We start from the raw sequence: 24,271 nt of genomic DNA on the forward strand, positions 1-24,271 counted from the left end.
CAGAAGCAGGTGTTTTTCTTGGGGGGCCACACCCCAAGCCTTTGACCTGAAGATCTGATCTACAAGGCAGTGAAGCATCGTAAGAAGATGCAGTCCCGTGGTAGCTGGTGATCAACGGTTGATTCATACGCCATTTGTTCCATCAGGATACTGGAGCCCATGTGCACCATTGGTTAGGAATCAGGGTTTTCCAACTCCCCTATGTGGATCCTCCATAACCACCAACCAGGATAAAGCGCCGAAAATTCACTTTTAGTCCTCTCAATTTCGTAAACAACACCTGTAGTGAGAGAAGGCAGTGAGTAGGACTTCCCTGACAGAGGCTTTATAAGCGTGGCCGTGTGAGAGCATTTAGAGATGGAGAGCGGACTCTCCCCACTCTCAGCCGTACCAGGACCATTGAATAGTGATTATATAAAGCAGACTATTGGAGGGTTTGTTGTATTGGTGTTATTAATGAAAATAATTTTCCATTTAATTTCAGATGTGTATATCGTCAATAACTGTCTATTTTGAGATTGATATGAAGGTTAGGATATGACTTATATTTCCTGGAACATTCATACATTATATAGTAATTCTCTTTGAAATAGACTTGAACCTCTATGATGTATGAATTTATTAAAAGTAACTAGGTGATGTGTTCTAATAGTTCTAGAATGAGATCAATTCTATTAAGGAGAGTTTATGATGATTCTAGTTATAAGCAAAGATGAATGATGGCTAGCAGTGGAATCCAGTATGACGTCATATTTAGGACTCGTCAACTAGATAAACCTAGATCCCAATGTTGGTGTTCACTCAAGAAATCGAACCCAGTACTGTTACCTCCAAACGCCATCACTTTATCCACTTGGCTACTGAGTCCTGATAGACAGCCAATACCTTGTGCAATAAGGTGAAGTTTAATTTCATTTTGTATTGCTTCTTTGAATCTTCTAGTTGATGTTTAGGGTTGAAATTGAGACTGATCATTTGAAGCGACAATTAACATTCATCATTGAACGAAACGTCACTAAGTTCTAATGAATAACTGCTTCTAGTTTTGAATGATTTTAAAGATTTCTTCGATTACTTCAGCATTCACCGAAATCTTTCGAATGTGTCTAGTAGGAACAATCAGTTATCACATCTTCTATAAATGTTGTATTCGCAGTACATTTATTTGCCTAGTGTTAAAGTATCTCATTTATAGATGGTAGCCTACTACAATTGATTGATCACTGGGTGGTTATCAGTCCCGACCGTTGCTGCTACCTTGATGTAGTGGTCGAGCTTACCTATCGTGATGAACAAATCGAGCTATACTGGCTGGAATGATCGTTCCTCAAGGTCCTACCATGCCAGCAGGTCAGTTGAAGAGTGGTAAGACCAAAAGCAGCAAACCCAAGGTCCGAAGGAGAAGTCATACTGCTGACTGTACAGAGCTATGACAGCAGTAAGGTATTTCCTTCAGACAACCAGCGTAACAGCGATTCTGCCTTTCCACAAGGAGGGTTGGGGTTAGAAGAGGTCCACCCTAAAAATGCACACCTCGCCTTATCCCACGGATATCCGTCTCCGGCGGTAAGGTCCCAACAAATACGGAGCTAACACAAAAACTACCCACAAAAAGGTCGTGTGTGACCGGCCTCAAGCAGTTGTCCCTTGGGCACTGCAGTCACGCTCTCAGGTCATTAAGACCACTTCTAACCCAATTTTCTTTTCAGATACCTCCAGAAGAACCCTTCCACGGTGTGGGCGACCGGGAAGTGGTAACTGCCCTCATACCTCTAACACCACTCAAGACCTCTAACCTCTGGTTATCAATGTCATGTGTGTCAGGTCCTTCTTTAGTGCAGATCGAATCATATTGACCATGTTACAATATGGCCACCAGTCTAAGTGACTTGACAATGACTTCATTATGTTGAGAGAAGATGGTGATTGGAGGTAGTCAATAGGAAACCCTGAACCTAGGTTTCATGCTACTTGGCACTCGTCAGCAAGGTGTACGTGTAATCTTGAGGGGACTGATACTCTCTGATGGACTAGATGCCATGTTACCTAGCTTCACAGTCGAAGACGTTACCATTGAACCTACTAAAAGTTATACAAATCATTTAAGAGTTCATAATTATACATAGCATTAAATGAATACATTTAACTTACCCATGGCATACATAATCTTTTATTACGTTCTAATGCTAAATATTGTAATACACCACGATTACTTCTTATTATTTGTGCACCAGTACGTGTATCTCTTGTCCATCTTGTTATACATAATACAAATGAATGATTTGGACCCCAACGTGGTAATAAACCTTTACCTAATAAACCTGTTCTACCCATTGGATTTAATGGTGCACCAGTTGTTGAATCTAAACGATAACGACCAAGTAAACTTTGTCTACGTAATTTAGCTTTTGCATCATATTGATTAAAATTGATTGTACGTAGATTTTCACTATGTTGAAAAGTAAATACGATGTTTCCATGGGTAAAACTGCATAATAAGGTCAGTTATCATCATCAACATTATCAACATGAATGGACAAACGTGTGACATAATCAATATACGTTTAAGTTAAGTGTATTCATTTCAGGATTTGTATATGGATCCATTTTGAAGTAGTCGTATTGGATATGACGAGATCATCAGTTTCATCAATTTCAACAGAGGAAAGAAGCAATAAGACTTAGAATTAACTTTGTTTGCCTTGTTAGTAGGTGTTTTGATTTTCAGTGCAGAGACGATTCATCATGCAGTTAATATGCAGTTATATATGATTGATTATGCAAGATATAAAGCATAACAGTATACTCATATGCACATTGTGTTAGTAACTGATAGTATAATGCAACTGTAATATGCACTTCATGAATAATTGTATTAGTTTACCAATGAACCATTACATACTTAATTACTTACTTACACCTGTTACCCCTCGTCGAGGAGCATAGGCCACCCACCAGCATTCTTCATTCAACCCTGTCCTGGGAAATCCTTTCCAGTCAACATTCATCCTTTTCATATCTGATTCTATTTCCCAGCGTAATGTGTTCTTTCGCTTTCCTCTTTTCCGCTTCTTTCCACGATTCCAAGTTAGGGATTACCTTGTAATGCACATTGGTGATTCCCTTAATGTATGTCCGGTCCACTTCCAACGTCTTTTCCTAATTTCATCTTCAGATGGAAGCTGGTTTGTCCTCTCCCATAAAACGCTGTTGCTGATAGTATCCTGCCAATGAATATTGAGTATTTTGCGTAGACAATTGTTTATAAATACTTGTACCTTCTTGACGATGGATGTAGTAGTTCTTCACGTTTTATCTCCATACAGTAGGACTATGTTGACGATCGTATTGAAGATTCTCACTTTGAAATTAGTTGACAGTTGTTTTGAGTTCCATATGTTCCTCATTTGTAGGAATGCTGTCGTTGCTTTGCCAATCCTCGCCTTTACATCTGCATCCGATCCTCCTTGTTTATGCATGGTGCTTCCCAGGTACATTAATGTTTCTAAATCTTCCAGAGTTTCTCCATCAAGTGTGACTGGGTTGGTGTTCTCTGTTTTGTATTTGAGTATCTTGCTTTTTTCTTTGTGTATGTTGAGGCCTGTTGATGCGGAGGCTGTTTCTACATTTGTTGTCTTCGTCTGTATTTGTTCGTATGTATGAGATAGGACGGCTGAGTCGTCGGCGAAGTTCGAATCGTCTAATTGATTCTGAGATTTCCATTGCATTTTGCGCATCCCCTCAGATGTCGACGTCTTCATAACCCGTCAATCACCAGAAGAAAGAGGAAGGGGGAGAGTAAACAACCTTGTCTGACTCCTGTCCTTACTGGTAATGCATCTGTCAGCTGTCCTCCATGAGCTACTTTGCACTGTAGTCCATCGTATGAGTTCCGAATAATGTTGACAATCTTCTCAGGAACTTCATAGTGTCGAAGAAGCAATGAACTATATACTATGAATAATGATCGTCATGCATTTAACAAAAGAAAACTTATTCAAATCGAATATGTTAAGGTTAATATTTCAAGTGATCTTAGACTATAATAAGAATACTGATAATCTTCAGTTAAACTAAAGATCCACTATTGTCTTCAGTGAATTACAAACTCACAACAGACCTGGTTTCAACTCCACTGGTTACTGCTTCTTACTAGAACTCCAGGAAATACCTGATGAAGCCAGTCACTAGTAAACATATGCTGATTCATATCAGAAGGGGGGTTGGTGAAGATTTCAACTATAAAATAACAATTTTATCCCCCATTCAATCATTTTAGGATAGTTTGATATTGAATGACAAGTAATAGAAGTATGACATGCTCAAAAGGGAAACTACATAATCATGCTTCATTTCGATGTAGGTTTGTTCTCTGAGCTGGATGGTTTGGTCGTGGAGCTTTCATCATCCTTCTGAACGACATCATTAGCACAAACTTCGGGTAGAAGTGAAGTGTTTGATGATGTCGTTCAGAAGGACGATGAAAGCTCCACGACCAAACCATCCAGCTCAGAGAACAAACCTACATCAAAATCACCCACCTAAGCTACAAATCTTCTCAACCATCTCAAAATCATGCTTCATTCCTGTAAATCATCGTCAGTAACTATACAGTACGTTAGTAACTAATTGTACAATGTAATGAATGCATAAAGGAAGCCAACCCACTCAGATGATCCATTTAAAGAAACATGCAATTAATGAAAAAAGAAAAAAATATTTATCATACTTGACACCATCATGGGATTCTTCTGATGGAAATAATAAAATTTCTTCACAAGCATCATAGGCAAAATAATCCGGATATTCAACCTATTTATTTAATGAAAGTATATGAAAGCAGTGAGTCAATATGATAAATTTCAATAGTTGAAATCATGAATCGATTGAAGCTAGACCACCATGGAAAACCTGGAAGAATTGGACGGTCGTTTCGTCCTATTGTGGGACACCTCAGCGGCAGTGCGTATCCACGATCCCACCTCGCGAGATTCTAATCCAGGACCTATCAGTCTCGAGCTCTATCGCTTAACCACTAGATTACTGAACCGGTATCCAACGGTGTTAATGTCTAACTACAACCAATCCACGAAATTTCGATAGTGTAATAAGAAGACGATGATTATCAGAACTATGTGATGATATATTACAGTAATACATTACGAACAATCTGACCACATATATACTTGTTAAGAACTGGAAATGGGGGGGGGTAAGAGGCGACAAGGATCTTAATAATAATAATGTGAAAACAATTTGAAACCTAATCACTCTGGATAATAAGCTAATAATATGACCAGGGTAGGTTTATGGCTGAGAACAAACTGTTTTTTCCGAATACACAAAGGGGGGTTTGAATTTTTTTAAAAGTATATGTGTGATCAGATTGTTCAAAATGTATTGTTGTGGTGTGTGCTACTGATATCGACAGTTATAAGTAGTTTGTATCATCAATTGAAAGTGAAATGTCTAAAGGTAGAAGGCTAATCACAATTGATTGATCACTGGGTGGTGATCAATATCATGCGTGTCAATTCCTTCTTAGTGCTGATCGAATGCTATCGATCAAGTTGCAATGTGGCTACTAGTCTAGGTGGCTCGACACTAAGTGCACTATATATTGAGATAAGATGGTGGTTGGAGGTGGTCAACAGGAAACCCTGGACCCGGCTTTCGTGCTGCTTGGCACTCGTCAGCAAGGTGAAACTCTAATCTTGAGGGAACTGGTGCTCCCTGACGGATTCGTTCCCGTGTCACTCAGCTTCACAGTCAGAGACGCTACCACTAAGTTATTCGGGTAGAAAGTTAAGAAGATCAAAGAAAAGAGAACGAGAACAGTGAATGATTAGTGTGGAAGTGGAGGAATAGTAAAGTCTGAGATGACTGACTGATACTTTCGAAAGGAACAGTGTAGTTTGAGACAACTGGCTGATCGTTTGCAAATGAAGTATTTACTATATAGTTCTCAGATTTTACTTAGGTATTCTGTAATTCAGTATTCAGATTCCTTTCGTTATCCCCATTTGTGTGTTCTCGTCCACTACATTAAAAGCAGTATCGGTATTAGCCGATGGTAGAGAAAAAAAGAGCATCACTATATTACCCAAAATATTTAACCATTAATTACGACAGTCGCGCAGATCATAACCGGGTAATCTGCACTAGACTAACACATCTACATCCAATAGTCTATGACTTTAAGAAATGATGTTGAATTTTGATTAAATCGCCTATAGGTTACTTCCAAAGTACTCCATACTATACTAGCCATACTCACCTAAAACCATACATCTGACCTCAACATAATGATCATGAACTTATGAGTGACTAACTTCAAAGAGCGACTTCTTGAAGTCCTATTAAAGAAATTCAATCAGAAGAAATGAGACAGGTATCATCTTTAATATTAAATGACAGTTGAGAGAGTTGACCGAAGTTATGAATGCTATACATCGTATTTCACTTAGTTATATCGCATTCACATCAAAACATGATGTGGAGGTATTTCAGATTATTACGTATGGGCTGGTACTATGTCAAGCCTACATAAGTTATCCTAGCTTCTGGATAGATCAATCTATTCATTTTTCTCAAGCCACGCTTAGTTAAATCTAGTAGGCTCATTCGCCTTCTCCATTGCATATCATTTTGCTTCTCTCTCTTCTCTTCTTTTGACCTGCGTCATTTGTCAATAAAACTATAGTTGCCGCTTTCCTTCGCCTTCTGATTTTATGCACCGTTAAGATTTGTACTATAACGGTTATTGAGGTGAACGATTAACGAAGCACGGTACTACAAGATCAATAAATCACTCTCAGATCATACACTTTCATAAGTACTTAAATATATACAAAGTATTCATACTTTCGGACTCTGAACCACTGAGAAGATCTCTACATCAATCTACCTTCCATTCAGTAGAGAGTTGAAGAAGAGCCTTGTATTGTAACTGGATCTTAAATCAGCAATTACTAGAACTTCTATAATCATAATTGGAAAAATAATTTTAGGCTACACTGTAACTGAAGTAGCATTAAGCGGTTACGTTCTCTGAGCTGGATGCTTTGGTCGTTCAGAAGGACAATGAAAGCTCCACGACCAAACCATCCAGCTCAGACAACAAACCTACATCAAAATCACCCACCTAAGCTACAAATCTTCTCTACCATCTCATTAAGCGGTTACATTTGTAAGTATGATTTAGTACATCGGAGTAAGTGATCCTCATGCATAGTTATTAGAAGTGATAGAGTATACTTATAAATGGTTATGAAAGCAAATAAACTTTTATTATTGTTGGGGAGATCCAAAAAATTCCTCGAGAAAATGCCAAGAGATTGCTCTGTAAATGCTGAGACACCCTTTATCCAATCAGCATTCAATAGATGTTTTGCTAGAAACATCTAGCCCCTCCGGGGGTTACTGCCGATCCCAAGCCCGGATAAAGGAGGAGGGTTGGGCATGGGGTTACCGACCGCATCCCGTAGAAAACCAATTCCTCCCCAAAAAAAACGCTAAAGCTAACGAAGTATCCATCTAATGCAATACTTACAGTCCATGCCATTCGTTCAGGAGGTACATTCATTCTCATTCCAGGATATTTTTCAAAATTAAACGGAGCCATTCTCCATAATCGATGATCACCTAATGTTCTTTCTATAACTCGTCCAGTTTTAATATCTGGAACTTGAGGTACTAAAACTGGATCAGCTGAAGGATCACCACCTTCTTCTGAACCACTTGAATCATCTTCTGATCCAGGAACAACAGCAGCTAACAGAACAGGTGATTCCCTAAAGAAATTACAGAATATGTTAAATATTTAATACATAATATAAACTGAAATGAAAGTCAGCCTTCAATTATCCATTTGTATCTTGTGGTATATTCTAAAGTTCAGTTATTTCTAAACTGTCTTCTCTTCTTAGATCCATGTTTTTGCCTTTTCTATGCTTTTTGACATGCTGAAACTCTTCTCTCTGTCTGTCAACTGTAACAACCTCCATCCCACTCTCCAATATATACTACTTACAAAAAATCTTGTTAATAGTATTCACCACACTGCTACCACTAGTAATACAACAGCAATGAAACTGTTTACTGATGAATGAGACGATGTTGAGAATTGAATGATATTTAAATGGAGAATGCTGGTCGGTGGCCTATACTCCACTGGGAGCAACAGGCGTAAGTAAGTAAGTTAAACCATTGAAAGTCAATCAACACTGTTTAACATCTATTAAGTCTTCATTCATTATAGTCATATACAGGTACACACAAACACACTTACCTTGGGGGTGGAGGAGGTGGTGGTGGTGGCGGTGGTGGTGTTGGTGGTCTTAGTACATCTTTAGCTGCTTCTAATGCAGACTGAATAGCTACTTCTAGTTTTGTACGTTTTCTAGTCTCTGCTGTTCCTGAATCAGTTTGATGTGTAGTGGATTTTTGTACAGGAACAACTTCATCAGTGAATTCATTACATTGACAAGTAGGAAGTTCATTTATTTGTCGAATAATCTAGAAAATGAAACAGAACTCAAAAATAATACAGTTTGTTTAAAAAAAATCCTTAAAGAAAACATTATTTCATCAAACTTGTCTCAATCAGACCTCATCATTATGTTGTGAAGATTAGATGTCCTCGAAACCATCGTTATCTACATATAGGCTTGTAGTCCCACTGACTGTTATGTTAGATTAACTACTCACCATTAATGATTTCACCTGATTGACAGACTATATACAAATCGCTTCCAAATGCCGTGGTACGCCCGAGGGTGAGTGAGTTCGCTCCTCCTTTATCAAAATACTCTCACATGACTACGTATATACAGCCACTGACAATGAAGTCCTACTCATCGCCTTCTCGAGGCAAGGTTGCTGTTTACGAACGTCAGAGGGGGAAAAGCGAATATCCAGCACTTTAACCGGGTTGATGGATATTTGGGATTCATCTAGGGGGGTCTTTTGAACAACATCATCAGCACAATGTTGTACAGAAGAACAATGTGGAAGCTCTCCGACGAAATCATCTTAGTATTAAGTATACGCAACTTACTCGTTGTTGTGTTTCCGTCACATTACTAATTACTTCAGATAAATTTGTTAATAACTGTGTTACATCATTTAAACGTGAATCAACATCATTGAAACGTTGAAATTGATTATCAATCTCTTTAAATCGTTTTTCTAATTCCATTCCAATACCCTGAGTCATATATATGGGGAAAAGAGAAGAATACAAAATAAAAAAATGATGATCATGTTATTATGGGAGAGTAAAAAAGGTCAACTACCTCTCTGACACCTTGTCTACAATGATGTGTTTATTATTCATTAGTTTGAAATAAAAGCTTCGGATGGCTGTTTCGTCCTGTTGTGGGACTCCTCAACAGTGTGCATCCACGATCCCGCCTCACGAGATTCCAACCCAGGATCTATCAGTCTTGCACGCGAGGACTTAACCGATAGACCACTGGGCTGGCACTGCTGTGTAGTCCCACAATAGGACGAAACGTCCGTCCACTGCTTCCAGGTTTTCCATGTTGGTCTAGCTTCAATTGACTCATGATTTCAACTATATATGAAATAGATTTGTTGAAACTCTATTGTAATATCATTCTTGATGTAATACAATTGTGTTGGAAATGTGCTACTTATCCACAAACAACATAGAGCAGTTTTGGTATTGAGTCGTGAATTGGCAGAAGCTGAAGGTGTAAACCACTGGATTTCGAATTAGCGGTTAAAAAGCATCTAATCAGTCATGATACTCACAGTTCTATAGTCCGATTTCGTGAATAGTTATATGTAAACACTGATGAATAGTCTACAACTATGACAAAATAGGTATCTTATGTTATGTGCCTTTTAGTTTTCTCTAAACTGGTGTACAAATACCAAGATAATAATGATCAGAAATAAGGTTACAAGAAGAGGACTCTTAGCTTTCCAGAATTTTTGATGGTCATATTATCTAGGAAAGCAACGAGAGCTTTATAGTTAAATCCTCTATATTAGACGATGCATCATTTAAAGAACCATACCAATTTAATAAAGATTGCAGATCGAGTGAATGTCTTCATTATATATCAAGAGTAAGTACAAGTCACCATTGTAGACTAATGTAGTAGGTGACTATTATAAACGGTAGGATACTTGTTATAACTCTAGGGTTTCTTGTTATAACAGTCCTTTCACTTTTTACACGTATGTGGAACGTTAATTTACCTTAGATGAATATCTACACTAGATTTCCCACCCAGTATCGTCTATTCTACACGACTTCAACACACAACTCAGATCAAGAACATGAGATTAGCCTGATTGACTAGGACGTCAATATATTTCCACACACCCAAAATCCGACACAATCCAACAACAAGGAACAGTTAATCAATAATAATGAAGATAGGGGAATATATATCACACATATAACACCTGTCACACTATCTACATATCTGACTCAGCAAAACAACCAATCATTATCATTGTCGCCCACACATCAGTGACAAAGTTAGACGTTTCATTGGTTTTAGATGAATAAATCTGTTTTGCTCCTATTAATCTATCAATCTATCATATGCTGAGACACTCTAGCCTTATTGCCAAGTGTATTGGTCATATGTAGTGAAGTATATCATATTTTGTTTAGAATATCTTGGATTGCATTCCAAATGTTCGACATATGTTCACTGATATACTAAAGGACTTTAGATTATCCTTGAATAGTATTAATATTACCTCTGTGACACTGGACATTTCACTTTTTAAATCCATTACTGGTCCTTGACCAGGACCAACACCTCCACCACCACGAAATACCACAGCACGTGATTCAGCTACGCCTCTTTTTCCAGTTGCTTTAGTTGATGGTTCTCTTAAATAATCCATAGCTTTCATATGTTCCCATTTGACCATTTCCCTTTCTTTTTTCACATCAGTAAATCGTACACCTTCAACAAGTAAAACAAATGTAAGATAAGCATAGCCATGAATAAAGATTATATATATATAACAATAGTCCATTTGTATAGAATCGTCAAGTTATAAGTACTAAATCCCCGAAATGAGATGGAAGACAACAAGGAAGGGACAGAATTCTCACGAATTTCTTCTGAATTCAAAAACTTAGGATTCTTGGTTCGGATCCTTACCACTTCCGCTATATATAGGAGATGCAAAATGACGAAGGTATATAATAAATCACTCGAAATGATCACGCAAAACATCGCTAACCACATCCTCATTCGATTGTAGTTTTTAGGAATGGGAGTTGGCTACTAGAGGTCGATATCTGCAACGTTATTTTTTGTGTCTACGTATACTTCTTTAGATAACATCGAAGGAAACCTACCTCCATCAGTATGCTACTGATAAACCACAACTCTTTTACAGCATCCTCTTTGAGTGAATGATAACATAAATAGGGACAACCAAATGTGTTTTAAAAAACATTACAGAATATCTTGGTAAAATCCGAGAACCATACAGTAAATGCTTCATTTGCGAAATGTCAATCAATTGTCTTAGACTCTATCGTTTCTTCGCTTCCACACCAATAACTATATGTTCTCATCCTCTTTTCTTTGATCTTCTTAACCTTCAACAACCAGACATTTCACTTTTGATTGATGGTACATACTACTTATATCTGTTGACATCAGTAACACGTGTCAAACTTTGAACAAATCATTTTCGCTCTGCACATAAGATATATGACCAGATTTCTTTCGTAGTGGACGTGTGTAAGATCATAAAATGTGTGTGTGTGTGAGTACGTCGACAAACAAACGATCTCGTTCTATATAAGCTTCTAATTAAACGAGCTATCATCCCATAACTTTTAGGAACCGGTTAAAATGAATACGGATTCAATATCAGAAGGGGTTTTTGTGGAGATTTTAGTAATTTAATAGTTGAAATCATGAGTCAATTGAAGCTAGAACACCATGGAAAACCTGGAAGTACTGGACGGCTTTTTCGCCCTATTTTGGGACTTCCCAGCAGTGTGCATCCACGATCCCGCTTCATGAGATCCAAACTCAGGACCTATCACTAATGGAGTCCAACCAGGTCTGTTATGAGATATCAACTCACTGAAGACAATGGTGGACGGTTGCTCAATTTCGTGGATTGGTTGAAGTTAGACATTAACACCGTTGGATTCAGGTCGGCTCAGTGGTTCTAGAAGTTAAGTGCTCACGCGCGAGACTGATAGGTCCTGGGTTCGAATATCGTGAGGCGGGATCGTAGATGCGCACTGCCACTGAGAAGTCCCACAATAGGACGAAACGACCATCCAGTGCTTCCAGGTTTCCCATGATAGTCTAGCTTCAATCGACTAATGATTTCAACTGATTTAATGAATAAATAGATCATGTACACTTAATTCGTACGACAATTTAAAGCTAAACGCAAATAAGTATCGTGGCTTATTAGGTTGATACATTAATAATCATAATTATAAGTAAAAATAACTGATTTACAAAATGGATTATATTTTGCTGTTTCAGCATTTCTTAAACTTGCGCATTGATTTCCAATAGCTTTATATGCTTCATAGAAATGCCAAACAATAATGATTGGTGGGGCAAGTGGTGATCTATGAACATAATCATTGATCATTTGATATCTTTGATAATTCCAATAATATGTTGATGCACTCTCGATTTCTTCATAGGTTTTACTAATTAATTGTAAAATAATTGCATAAAAAATTATTAGTTAAAATTTAGTCTACTTATATTGGAAACAGTAGTTCATCTTATAAATTAAAAATAATAAAAAACAGTGTCTTATTTTCGACATTACTTACTTACGCCTGTTTCTCCTGATGGAGCATAGGCCGCCGACCAGCATTCTCCAACCCACTTTTGACTTTGATTCATAATAAATTGGAATCAGTGGTAATTTAATGAGAAAATCTTCGGGTTAACCCTGTGAGGTTCTTGTTATTAAAACTAGAGATCTTTGTACGATAGATCTGGTACAGTTTTCAAGTGTAGTTTTAATATCATATTCATGTGCATATTAACAAACTTAGTAAATCGACTTATCACTTTACGGTCATCTAACCCAAATGTCAGTTCAATGTTTAGACCAATAAATATAACTTTGGCAGTACATGTGACTTATCGGTTTATTTATTTGAACACATAAACATTGATACAAGGAGACAACGTATATGTAAGTGAAACACTTGGTTATTCTATTTGTGTGAAGGCTGGAATACTAACCGAGCGCCCAAACCGAAGTAGGTTGTTTTCATTAGGAGGCCACTCCCCGAGCCTTTGACATAGAGGTCTAATCCATAAGACAGTGGAACAACGTAAATTGAAGGATGAAGACTTGTACATGCTGATCAAGCAACTGGAATTTATAAAAATAGTACTTATTCATAATTTCTGAGTCTCAGTCGTTATACGACTCTTAATTAGTGCTGGTAAAATAAACTCTTGTTATATAACAACCTAACGAAATTGTAATGGAACTCAAAACAGCTATCAGCCTACATTAAAGTTTGGATCTTCAGTGCGAACGCTAACATAGTTGTACTATACGGAACTGAAAGTTAGAGAACAAATGCAACTATTATCACAAACGAACAGGTGTGTATAAGCAGTTGTCTATGCCATATACTCCATATCTGTTAGTCGGATACCATGAGCAATAACTTACTATGGGAGAGAAAAATCGAGCTTCCAAATGAAGAGGAAATTAGGAAAAGATGTCACAGGTGGGTGGGACATACATTACGGAGATCATCAAACTGCATCATGAGGCCAGTCCCATCTTGGAAACGTCGAAGCAAGGAAGCAATGAAAAGAGGAAGATCAAAAAACATACTGTTTCAAGAATTGGAAGCAGACATCAAAAGGATGAATAGTGACTGTAAACTACTGGAAAGGATTGTCCAGGACAGAGTTCGCTGGAGATTCCTGGTGGACAGTCTATGCTCTTTTATAAGAAGTAACAGTTGTAAGTCCGTAAGTAATTAAGTATGTGAGTAACAAATTGTAATGATAACACTTACGAAAACATGGCAATAAGTAAGTTGAACATCAATATATTAGTTAATAACACATAGAATCCAAGCATAATAGGTACAAGCCAGCGTGATGTTTTCGTAGGGCACATATGATTTTGACATGTTCGATCTGTTCGATGAAAAAAAATTAGAAATTAATACACTGTATTGCTACTAATAATGATCATAACAAAAGAATGAGTAGATTGGTTAGCAACTAGAAACTATTACATTCATGGAATGTATATTTTTCTCGTTACTTTCCGAATAGATTAGATAATTACAGATTCTGTTGGCCATCAAGCAACAATGTGCACTTATAGTTCAAGTGATAGCTGGTAAGTTATTTGAGTTGACTACAGTTAAAATAATTCCCTTTGATAATTACACATGGCATATAAGACATATATATCAAAAAAACATTTGAAGAACTTCGTCGCACATCAAGACTCATCTGTCACTTCTCAAGTATGAATATACTAACCTGTATTTGGAGTAGTAGTCAATATAACAGTACTGTATACTGAGATTGATTGTAAACCAAAGAATTAGTGTTGATCTATTTATAAACATGATTTCCACATGTCTACACATTAAATCACAAAGTCTCAATAAAGTTGATTTCCCATCTAACTTTTTACTTCTAAAGTATCTGTATAGAATCTCCTTGATATTTCTCTTCACCTTATTACTATTCACTAGCCAAATATCTGATCTCCATAAACAGCTTATCACACAACCTCACTTCATCTTGTTTTATCCATTCAATACCATTCTACTTCACTATCGACAATTACTTGTGATGAATAAATTGACCATAAATAAGATTGTATAACTTTCATAAACGAAGTCATACACAAGAAAAGTTGTCTTCATTGAATTGACTTCTATCTTCTTCAATGACACAATGGATCAATTTGATCACTTTATTTTGTACAAACATTTTAACTACTCACAAGTAGTTCAAATTAAACTACCAATTTTTTTAGACCGTATTGATTGAAAACATTTACTCAACAGATTAAACCACAAATTTTGAATAATAACTAATTTTGTTTTTATTGTTGCCTGACTCCTGTCAAAGACCGTCCAACTACAATCTTCTTATTACAATACAAATTTACTCAATATATGTTAAACTAAATCAATGTACACGAACTAAGTTGAAAAAAAACAGATGATGAGGACTCTCATACTAGGACGAAACATCCATTAAGTGCTTTCAGGTTTTCACTAGTGTTCTAACATTGAATAATTCACGATCTTAATCAAAGATGGAACAATCTCTATAATCCCAGATAGATGACAGTTTGTTCGTTTGTTTGTTTACTATGTCAATTCAATGAATGTCAGTGTTGTTGTTTGTTTTTCTTCTAATACATCAATTATTCATAACCAATATATCAACTTACCTTCACCTTGTAATGCATCTAAACTAAAATCACCAAACATTTGAAAATAAGCAGTTGTATACATTGAAAATATAATATCAGCAAATGTCATATGTTTAATTTCAGAATCTTCCATTTGCAAATTGAATAGATCGTTTGAATAAGTTAGAGGATAGAAAAGAAACAAAACAACAACAACAATTATAAAAGTGAATTGAGGGGGGGGGAGGGGAATCAAGCATTATTATGTTATGAATGTGAAACGACAAAAAGAACATGAAACAGTATTATTATTACTATTACCATTACTAATAGTAGAAGTAGTACTACTATTGGTAGTATTAGTAGCATTGGTAGTAGTATCAGTAGTAGTAGTGGTGGTAGTAGTAGTAGTAGTAGTACTATTACAATCATGCTTGATAACTAGGCATGTAAATGAATAATTAACTAATTCTAAGAATGATATGATCATTAATTATAAAATGGATTACCGTGAATAATTTAATACTAAAGATTAGTATAAACTAGAAAGGGATCTAACTGAATAACATTATTATTATTACTATCAGAATAGGGATTTGTGGAGATTGTAGTAATTTTATATAATTGATCTAGGCTAGATTGGTAACATTGAAAATTTAGAAGTATTGGATAACCGTCTTATACTAGCATAAGACTCTTTAGAAGTAAGCATTTACCTTGTTAGAACCCAGAACCTTCGATCCGTGCACGAACGCCTAACCTCTGAAATACTCAACTTGCCGACGTCTAACGATGTTATTGTCTAACTTCAATCGATCTATGATCTTGTGAAACCTTTTATCTATTGTTTAAGGTGGTAAAATGTATCATACTTAACACGAATTACGATCTACTGGTTATGAATTCTTACGAGAACTTCAGGAGATTCATTATGAAGTTTAGATTGACTCATGAAGACAAGAATATTTCTACTGACAGGTAGTTTCCTGATAAGTTGATTAGTAAATCTGAAAAGATTAGAAGGAGGGTTTTGTTGAGATTTTAGTAATTTTATATAGTTGAAATCATGAGTCCATAGAAGCTAGACCATTATGGAAAATCTGAGGAATCCAACAATAGGACGAAACAGTCGTCCAGTGCTTCCAGGTTTTCTTTGGTGGTCTAACTTCGATTGACTCATGATTTCAACCATATAAAATCTGAAAAGAAGTCATTTCACAAACTGATATCTATCTAATAAATAATGAAAGATATTTCATTATTGTTCACCGACATCTCTATTAAAGATCCAATTCAAGGTATTCATGTCTTGATATAAGGATACTGTTATATACGGACGAAGAATAAATGAATAGTAACCGTTAGGGATAACTTATGGACTGATATTATACGTATATTCTTATTGGATAACTAACTATTAAGTAACTATATTATAAACATTCACATTCCTATTGTGGTGTGCCCCCAAATGCCCTGGTACGGCCAACAGTAGGGAGGGCCCACCCTCTCTCTCCAAACACTTTCACACGGCCACGCGTATATACCCTCTGCCAGGGAAGTCTTACTCGCTGCCTTCTCGTGGCATTACTGTTGTTTACGAAATCGCGAGGGCGAAAAGAGAATGTCCGGCGCTTTAACCGGGTTGGTGGACACGGAAAATCCACCTAGGGGAGTTGGAAAACCCTCATTCCAAACTAATGGTGCACATGGGTTCTAGTATACTGATGGAACAAATGGCGAATGAATCAATTGTTGGTCACTGGCTACCATGGGACTGCATAGATGGATAATGGCTAGCAGTGGAATTCAGTCTGACGCATATTTCTTCCTATTTGGGACTTATCAGCTGAATGTGCCTGCATCTCAGAGTTGATATTCACTCTTATGTCTATTCTAAGTGTATCTGCATTCTGGAATGAATATAAACTCTGGGATGCAAGTACATTCAACTGATGAGTCCAAAAACAGGACGAAACGCACATCAAACTGGATTCCACTATTAGCCACTATCCATCTTTACTCATTAACACTATGAAGAATAATTAAGAATCCATAAAGGTTTATCCTTCTATCTAGTTATCTAACAATAGAAACAACAAAAAAAAGAGAAACTTTTTAACATCAAGTTGAGATTATCATTGTCATATTTATGAGGAATGACCTCAATTTGAAGGATTTTTTGGTTGTTTTTGTTGTTGTGAGTGTAACCGTAATCTTTGGCCAACAACAACAACAACAAAGGGGGGGAGAGAAGAGAACTATTCAAGCTTTGCAATAATCCTATCATAGAGTTGATAATGACCTCTTCAAGTGTATTGATAGTAGTGATACCAAGGATTAGAATGTCAGTTCGAAAGAAATAAATGAAACTTAGAAAAGAATGAATCAGGGTGTACTCTTGTTGTTTTGTTAAACTCTAAATGATGAAAACGAGAGAAACTGTCAGTATGAACTGTGTGAAATTACAGACTGATCTAAATTAGATTACCATTGATAGCCTAAAGGCATGAGTTTCATCAATAGGGGTGTATTCATGACCCTTCATATAGGAATCGAACTAAGGACTTATGATCCTGTGTATGAATACTTAACTTCTAGATCATTGTGTAGGTATCCTAGGATGTATTACTCTTAGGTTAATGAATTCACGATGTAATGCGACCATAGTCAGACTTTTGAACTTAGAAACAGGTTAGAAGTGTTCGTTTTCAGATCCTAGGTAAGGAAGTATGTATATTATAATGAATTGTGTTGCTCTTAGTCATTTTCGATAATGTAGCTGTAGGAAGAGGTTTCAGCGAAGTGTGTTTTCTTTTCGATGTTACCATTTTCTTTAACTATTGATTATCTTATACCTACAGAACTCTATACTATAGATACAGGGTGATTACATCATTAATTGAGGTACTGGTATGGCAACTCGAACTGATGTACGTACGTACGAAGTTCTACGTTGTGACTGACTGAGGTACTAAAAGTTATTTACCATCTAAAGTTACATATTAGCTATGGTAACTAAGTAAATAATAGTCTTCTAATAACGTATATCGGATCAACAATCAGTACAGTCATCGAACTAAGGCGAATCGCTTCCAAAGGATATCGAAAACGTACCTTCTACATATCAAAGACTTCAGCAAGTCATCAGTTCAAACCTGATATTCATGTGCAGAAGCAGTATATTGAATCCCTTAGTTCACCATGTTCTTAACACCCTTTCATATTCTTAATAGCTATTTCTTGAGATATATTTGGTTCCTCTTCTTCACCTTCTTACATATACTTCAGGTGAATAGTTATCTATCACATCTCTGTTCTATATCAGTTTTTTAAAGCATGAACATTGATATTTTCAACTCCTTAATAATTTTAATTGAGATCACGAATCGGTCAGTGTCAGGCCACCATTGAAAACCTGGAAGTACTGAACAGCCGTTTCGTCCTAGTATAGGACTCGCCAACAGTGTGCGCCTACGATCCATCAAGCGGGATTCGAACCCAGAACTTCAACTGGTTGTCTAACATTGATCGGTTCATGATCTCAATTAAAACTAAACAATCCTTACAACCTCGTGCTATTTGGCACCCGTCAGTAAGTTGGATTGATCACCACCCAGTGATCAATCAATTGTAATTATATCTCATTCCTATAAGAGGTCAGTCGCGGCCCGGATAACCCAGTGGCAAGATCCCTGACTGTAAAGTTGGGTGATACGTGATCGAGTCCGTCACGTAACATCAGTTCCCTCAAGATTACAGGTAAACCTTGCTGACAAGTGCTAAATAGCATGAAGCTTGGGTCCAAAGTTTCTTGTTGACTACCTTCAACCACCATCTTAGTCTTTCTTCTATTAATCGGAATATGATATGGTAAGCCAATCAGAAGTAAACTAACGAAAAGGTCACTAGATGGCAATCAGAAGTGACCTTAAGGACAAGTGCATTTCATTGGCTAAGAAATGTACGAATTTCCTGGGGCTTAGAATGCTATATATCTAGACAAGTATTCGTTCACTTTATTCCGTAGCTCAATATACTTTCTCTCCCTCTCCTCTGTTATCGCTCAAGTAGTCGATTGGGGAGTTAGCGCGAAATGCACGTCAAACTGAATTTCACTGATAGCCACTATCCATCTTTACTTATAATCATATTAAATTCATTTAGCATTGTTTGTTTAAATCTTCCCATCGATGTCATAGGACTGCAACTGGTCAGTCTCCAATTGGCATATGTGCATACTGTGAGTATTGCCTTGACATAACCTTAATTCACAAGCATGGTAAGCAAAGATGGATAGTGGCTAGTAGTGGAATCCAGGATGCGCGACACTTCGTCCTATTTGGGACTTGTCAGCTGGATGTACCTGCATCTCAGAGTAGATGTTCACTTGGGACTCGAACCCAGTACCTTACGCTTCAAAGGCCATCACGTTATCCACTTGTCCACTGAGTCCTGATAGCCACTTGCTTGTGCACATATGCCAATTAGAGACTGACCAGTTGCAGTCGTAACACATCGATGGGAAGATTCAAACAAACAATACTAAATGAATTAAAACTTTAACCCATCGCACAAACAAGTGGCTATCAGGACTAAGTAGCTCAGTGGAAAACGTAATGAAGTTTGGAGGTAACGGTAATGGGTTCGAGTTCCAGAGTGAACATCAACTCTGAGATGAAGGTACATCCAGCTGACGAATTCCAAATAGGACGAAGTGACACGCGTCCTGGATTCCACTACTAGCCACCATCCATCTTTGCTCATAATCATATTAGTTTATAAATGAGTAAAGATTAATAAAAGAAAAAAGAAAGAAGGAAAACCTACTCAATGTCATATTCTCCTTGGTAAATAAACCATTTGGATAAGCGATTGATTGTGCAGCCACTGCATAACCAACCATAATCACAGTTAAAATAATCATAAATGGGATTAAATCATTGGTCACCTTATGGGATAAAAGCAAACAAACAATAAACTACTTGTAAGTAATAATGCCAAGGTTGAACTTGAAAGTGTTGAATAAACTGAGCAGTGAACTATATGTACATAAGCTATATCCTAATGAATAGAAAAAAGTTGTATTTCAGATGTTTCGTCACTTCATATAAGCTACTTCTTCAGAGTAAATAAGCCATCGAATCAAGTTAACACAAGTTTAAATAGTACAGAAGAAACAATATATTAGTACAATCAAAACCATCATGATCATTATGAGGTTGTAGAGATTGTTGAGTTTCATTGAAATAACCAATCGATCAATGTTGAACAACCAATGGAAACCTGTAGGTAATGGATTGTCGTTTTATTTTAGTGTGGGACACTTCATCAGAGCGCAAACATGATTTTCTATCAAAGGGAATTGAACCAAAGACATTTGACCTCGCTCACTCGAATGATTAACCTCTAGTCCATTAAACAGTGATCCAATGGTGTTTTAATGTATAACTTCAAGCAATCCACGATATTGTACAACAATCGCCTATCATAATGGGTTTGAATAAAACAATGTCAAGTTATTCTTGGTCAATATCAAAAGGAGGTTTCGTGGACATGTTATTAATTTTTTATAGTTAAGATCATGAAGCTAGACAACCATGGAAACCTGAAGAGTCCCACAATAGGACGTAACGGCCGTCCAGTGCTTACAGGTTCTCTATGGTGGTCTAGCTTCAACTGACTGATGATCTCAACTATATAATATTCTTGGTCAATTTGAATTTGTATGACCTGTCACCGAATCAATTTGAGCGTCAGATTGTGGATATGAACAATATATACACTTGGAATGTGAAGTCGTTGAGTTGAAAGTGGGCGTGTGTATATGGGTACGTGTAGATTGTTTAGGCAATAAATCAATTCGAATGTATTTGTTTGGAGAACAGTCCAGATTGGATAAATATTCAGTTCTTGTTTCTTAGATTGATACTGTGGTTTTATCTTACCGTCAAAATATAATCTAAGAATTACAACGGATATTGGTTATCAACTGTTTATTAGAAATTTTATCAAGTTGAAGTTTATTACTATATGAGTGAGACTGGTAGGTCCTGGGTTGGAACCTCGTGAGGCGGGATCGTGGAAGCGCACTGCTGAGGAGTCCCAAAATAGGACGAGAATGTCGTCCAATACTTCCAGGTTCTCCATAGTGGTCTAGCTTCAATTGACTCATGATTTCAACTATGGGAAATACTGAAATCTCCAGAAAACCCCTTCTGATTATCGGTTATTAATTTTTACTAGTCGCAAACAGTTAGATTGCACAGACATCATTCAATGTTGTTGGTAATATCTGTTGTATTTCGGAATTGGTTGAATTGCCCTAATCATTAATTTGTACTAGAAACTGAAGGATTTATCTCATAGCTTGTCACTAAGTTAAAAGATATTTATCGTTTTCATGAGATGGTTGTGAAGATTAATTTATTGGTTGAATCCATGTGTCAATTAAAGCTAGACCACCATGGAAAACCTGGAAGTACTAGACAAACAATTTCGTTCTAGTATGGATTGGTTGAAGTTAGACATTAAAACCATCGGAAACCTGCTCAGAGATCTACAGGTTAAGCGCTCGCGCGCGAGACCGATAAGACCTAGGTTCAAGTCCCACGAGCGGGATCATAGATACACACTACTGAGGAGTCCCACACTAGGATGAAACGGCCGTTCACAGCCTCTAGATTTTCCATGGTGATCTACCTTCAATTGATTCATGAATTTAACTAATAAATTACTATAATCTCCACAAAACCCTTTTTTGATAAGATTAATTTAGTTGTACCAGTAAACTAGAACTAAACATTTGTACTTTGTTTCTATATGATAATCGTCAAATAAAACTTTATTATACCATCGTTATACACTGGGAAGCAAAACTTCACTCACACGTCCTCGTCATGTCTTCTGAATCACGGCACTAATCACATGTACTAACGTGAGAGGTAACATGGATCGTGGAGTTTGGCCTAATCAACCACTCTACCTATACCTACAAATCATTACGATTGCTACAAAGAATCATTGCGCGAGACTGGTAGGTCCTGGGTTCGAATCCCGCCTCGCGGAATTCAACCGATCCACGAAATTGAGCAACCGTCTTCGATTGTCTTCAGAGAGTTACTATCTCATATTAGACCCAGTTGAACTCCACTGGTGACTACTTCTCACTAGAACTCTGGCAGGAGTCCCACAATAGGACGAAATGGCCGTCCAGTTCTTCCAGGTTTTCCACAGTAGTCTAGCTTCAATTGACTCATGATCTTAACTATATAAAATTACTCAAATCTCCACAAAACCTCCTTGGATAATTACTGTTGGTTCATAAAGAAAGAAATAATGAATCTACCCCCCCCCAAAAAAAAGGGGGAAATAAAGAATGTTGTGATAGTTCTGAGTAAGCAATGCAAAAACAGCTATTGAGCTCCAATAGTTATACCATGCTTCAATGTAGCATTCTTCTCCTTAGAACGGCCTCGACTACTTTTCACTATGTTCCTATAGCTGGAAGGGGGTGGGATGGGATGGTTATATATACCTATTCAGATTTCAATAGTTTCTAACACTCCACCCCCCACCCACCCCCCACATTCAATGAATGTAAAAACGAACAAATATAGTAACCAACATAGAAACAAATCAAAAAACTTACCATTTTCCCAATCATAATTAATTTTGGTCCTAATGCAATATGAAAACTAAATGTATACATTAATCTTATATAAAATGTAAATAAACTAATAGCAAGACATATACGTGATGGATCAAGTATTGGATCTGTAACAATATAATAACGTTCATATTTTATATTAAAATTATTCTCTTGTCCTAAACGTAATAATACAATTAAACGTAATATAAAACCAATTATATATAAAGCTAAACCAGCACAATCTAATTTATTCCATCCATCAGAGATATAAGTACGAAAACTAATACCAGATAATACAGCCTATAACAGGTAAAGAAAAAAAAAAGAGGGGAGAGAAGATGATTAGATCATTTGATTTAACCTTAGATATATAATAATGATAGGAATAATAATAGTGCCCCCAAATGACCTGGTAAGGTTGAGAATGGGGAATAGGGGCCACCCTCCCTCTCGAAATGTTCTTACATGATCATGCGTAAAGAGCCGCTGACAGGGAAGTCCTACTCAATGCCTTCTCGTGGCATTACTGTTGTTTACGAAATTGAGAGGACGAAAAGTGAATGTCAGGCGCTTTAACCGGATTGGTGGACACGGCAAGTCCACCTAGGAGAGCTGGAAAACACTGATTTCAAACTAATGGTGCACATGGGCTCTAGTATCTTGAAGGAAAAAATGGAGTATGAATCAATTGTTGGTCACCGGCTTACATGGGACTACATTTCCTCACGACCCTCCACTGTCTTGTACATCAGATCTTTAGGTCATAGGCTCGGGGTGTGGCCCCCTAAGAAAATCACCTGCTTCACTTTGGGCACCTGAGCAGTATCACAGCCTTCACACAAATCAAATGAGATTTGTGCGGCGCATATATATCTGGCGGATCAGCAAAGCAAGAGCAGCATATTTACAATTGAAGAACATCTGGATCTAAAAACAATTTTCAACCAACAACAAAATCATAATTTTTAATACAAATGTCAAGAGAGTTCTACTGTATAAGGTAGAAACTTGGAGAACTTCAAAGGCCATCATCCAGGAGTTACAGGTGTTTATTAACAGTTTGTCTACGCAAAATACTTCGGATTCGTTGTCCAGACACTATTAGCAACAACCTACTATGAGAGAGAACAGACCAGATTCCATTCAGTGAAGGAAGAAATCAGGAAGAAGCGCTGGAAGGGGATAGGACACACATTGAAGAAAGCACTCAACTGCGTTACA

The 24,271-nt window shown here is 37.0% G+C and overlaps 2 protein-coding genes across 2 annotated transcripts in view; both read right to left on the reverse strand.

The window, feature by feature from the left end:
• Positions 1-15,556, reverse strand: part of Smp_197680 (transient receptor potential cation channel,subfamily m, member, putative) — a gene marked incomplete at both ends in the record, with an annotated part of 29,730 nt that extends 14,174 nt beyond the window's left edge. Inside the window, 9 exons of the mRNA XM_018791393.1 lie at positions 2,152-2,488; positions 4,730-4,812; positions 7,553-7,793; positions 8,291-8,517; positions 9,059-9,208; positions 10,744-10,955; positions 12,489-12,688; positions 14,036-14,159; positions 15,442-15,556. Coding sequence (XP_018645450.1) covers positions 2,152-2,488; positions 4,730-4,812; positions 7,553-7,793; positions 8,291-8,517; positions 9,059-9,208; positions 10,744-10,955; positions 12,489-12,688; positions 14,036-14,159; positions 15,442-15,556 — 1,689 coding nt within the window. The remainder of the gene's footprint in view (positions 1-2,151; positions 2,489-4,729; positions 4,813-7,552; positions 7,794-8,290; positions 8,518-9,058; positions 9,209-10,743; positions 10,956-12,488; positions 12,689-14,035; positions 14,160-15,441) is intronic.
• Positions 15,557-20,173: 4,617 nt separating this feature from the next.
• The window catches only part of Smp_161630 (transient receptor potential cation channel,subfamily m, member, putative), a gene marked incomplete at both ends in the record, with an annotated part of 31,337 nt that continues 27,239 nt past the window's right edge, over positions 20,174-24,271 (reverse strand). The window contains 3 exon segments of the mRNA XM_018791394.1: positions 20,174-20,350; positions 23,051-23,290; positions 23,296-23,350. Coding sequence (XP_018645451.1) covers positions 20,174-20,350; positions 23,051-23,290; positions 23,296-23,350 — 472 coding nt within the window.

This window comes from Schistosoma mansoni, assembly GCF_000237925.1.
Source record: "Schistosoma mansoni, WGS project CABG00000000 data, chromosome 3 unplaced supercontig 0077, strain Puerto Rico, whole genome shotgun sequence".
In the NCBI taxonomy this organism is placed as follows: Eukaryota; Metazoa; Platyhelminthes; class Trematoda; order Strigeidida; family Schistosomatidae; genus Schistosoma; species Schistosoma mansoni.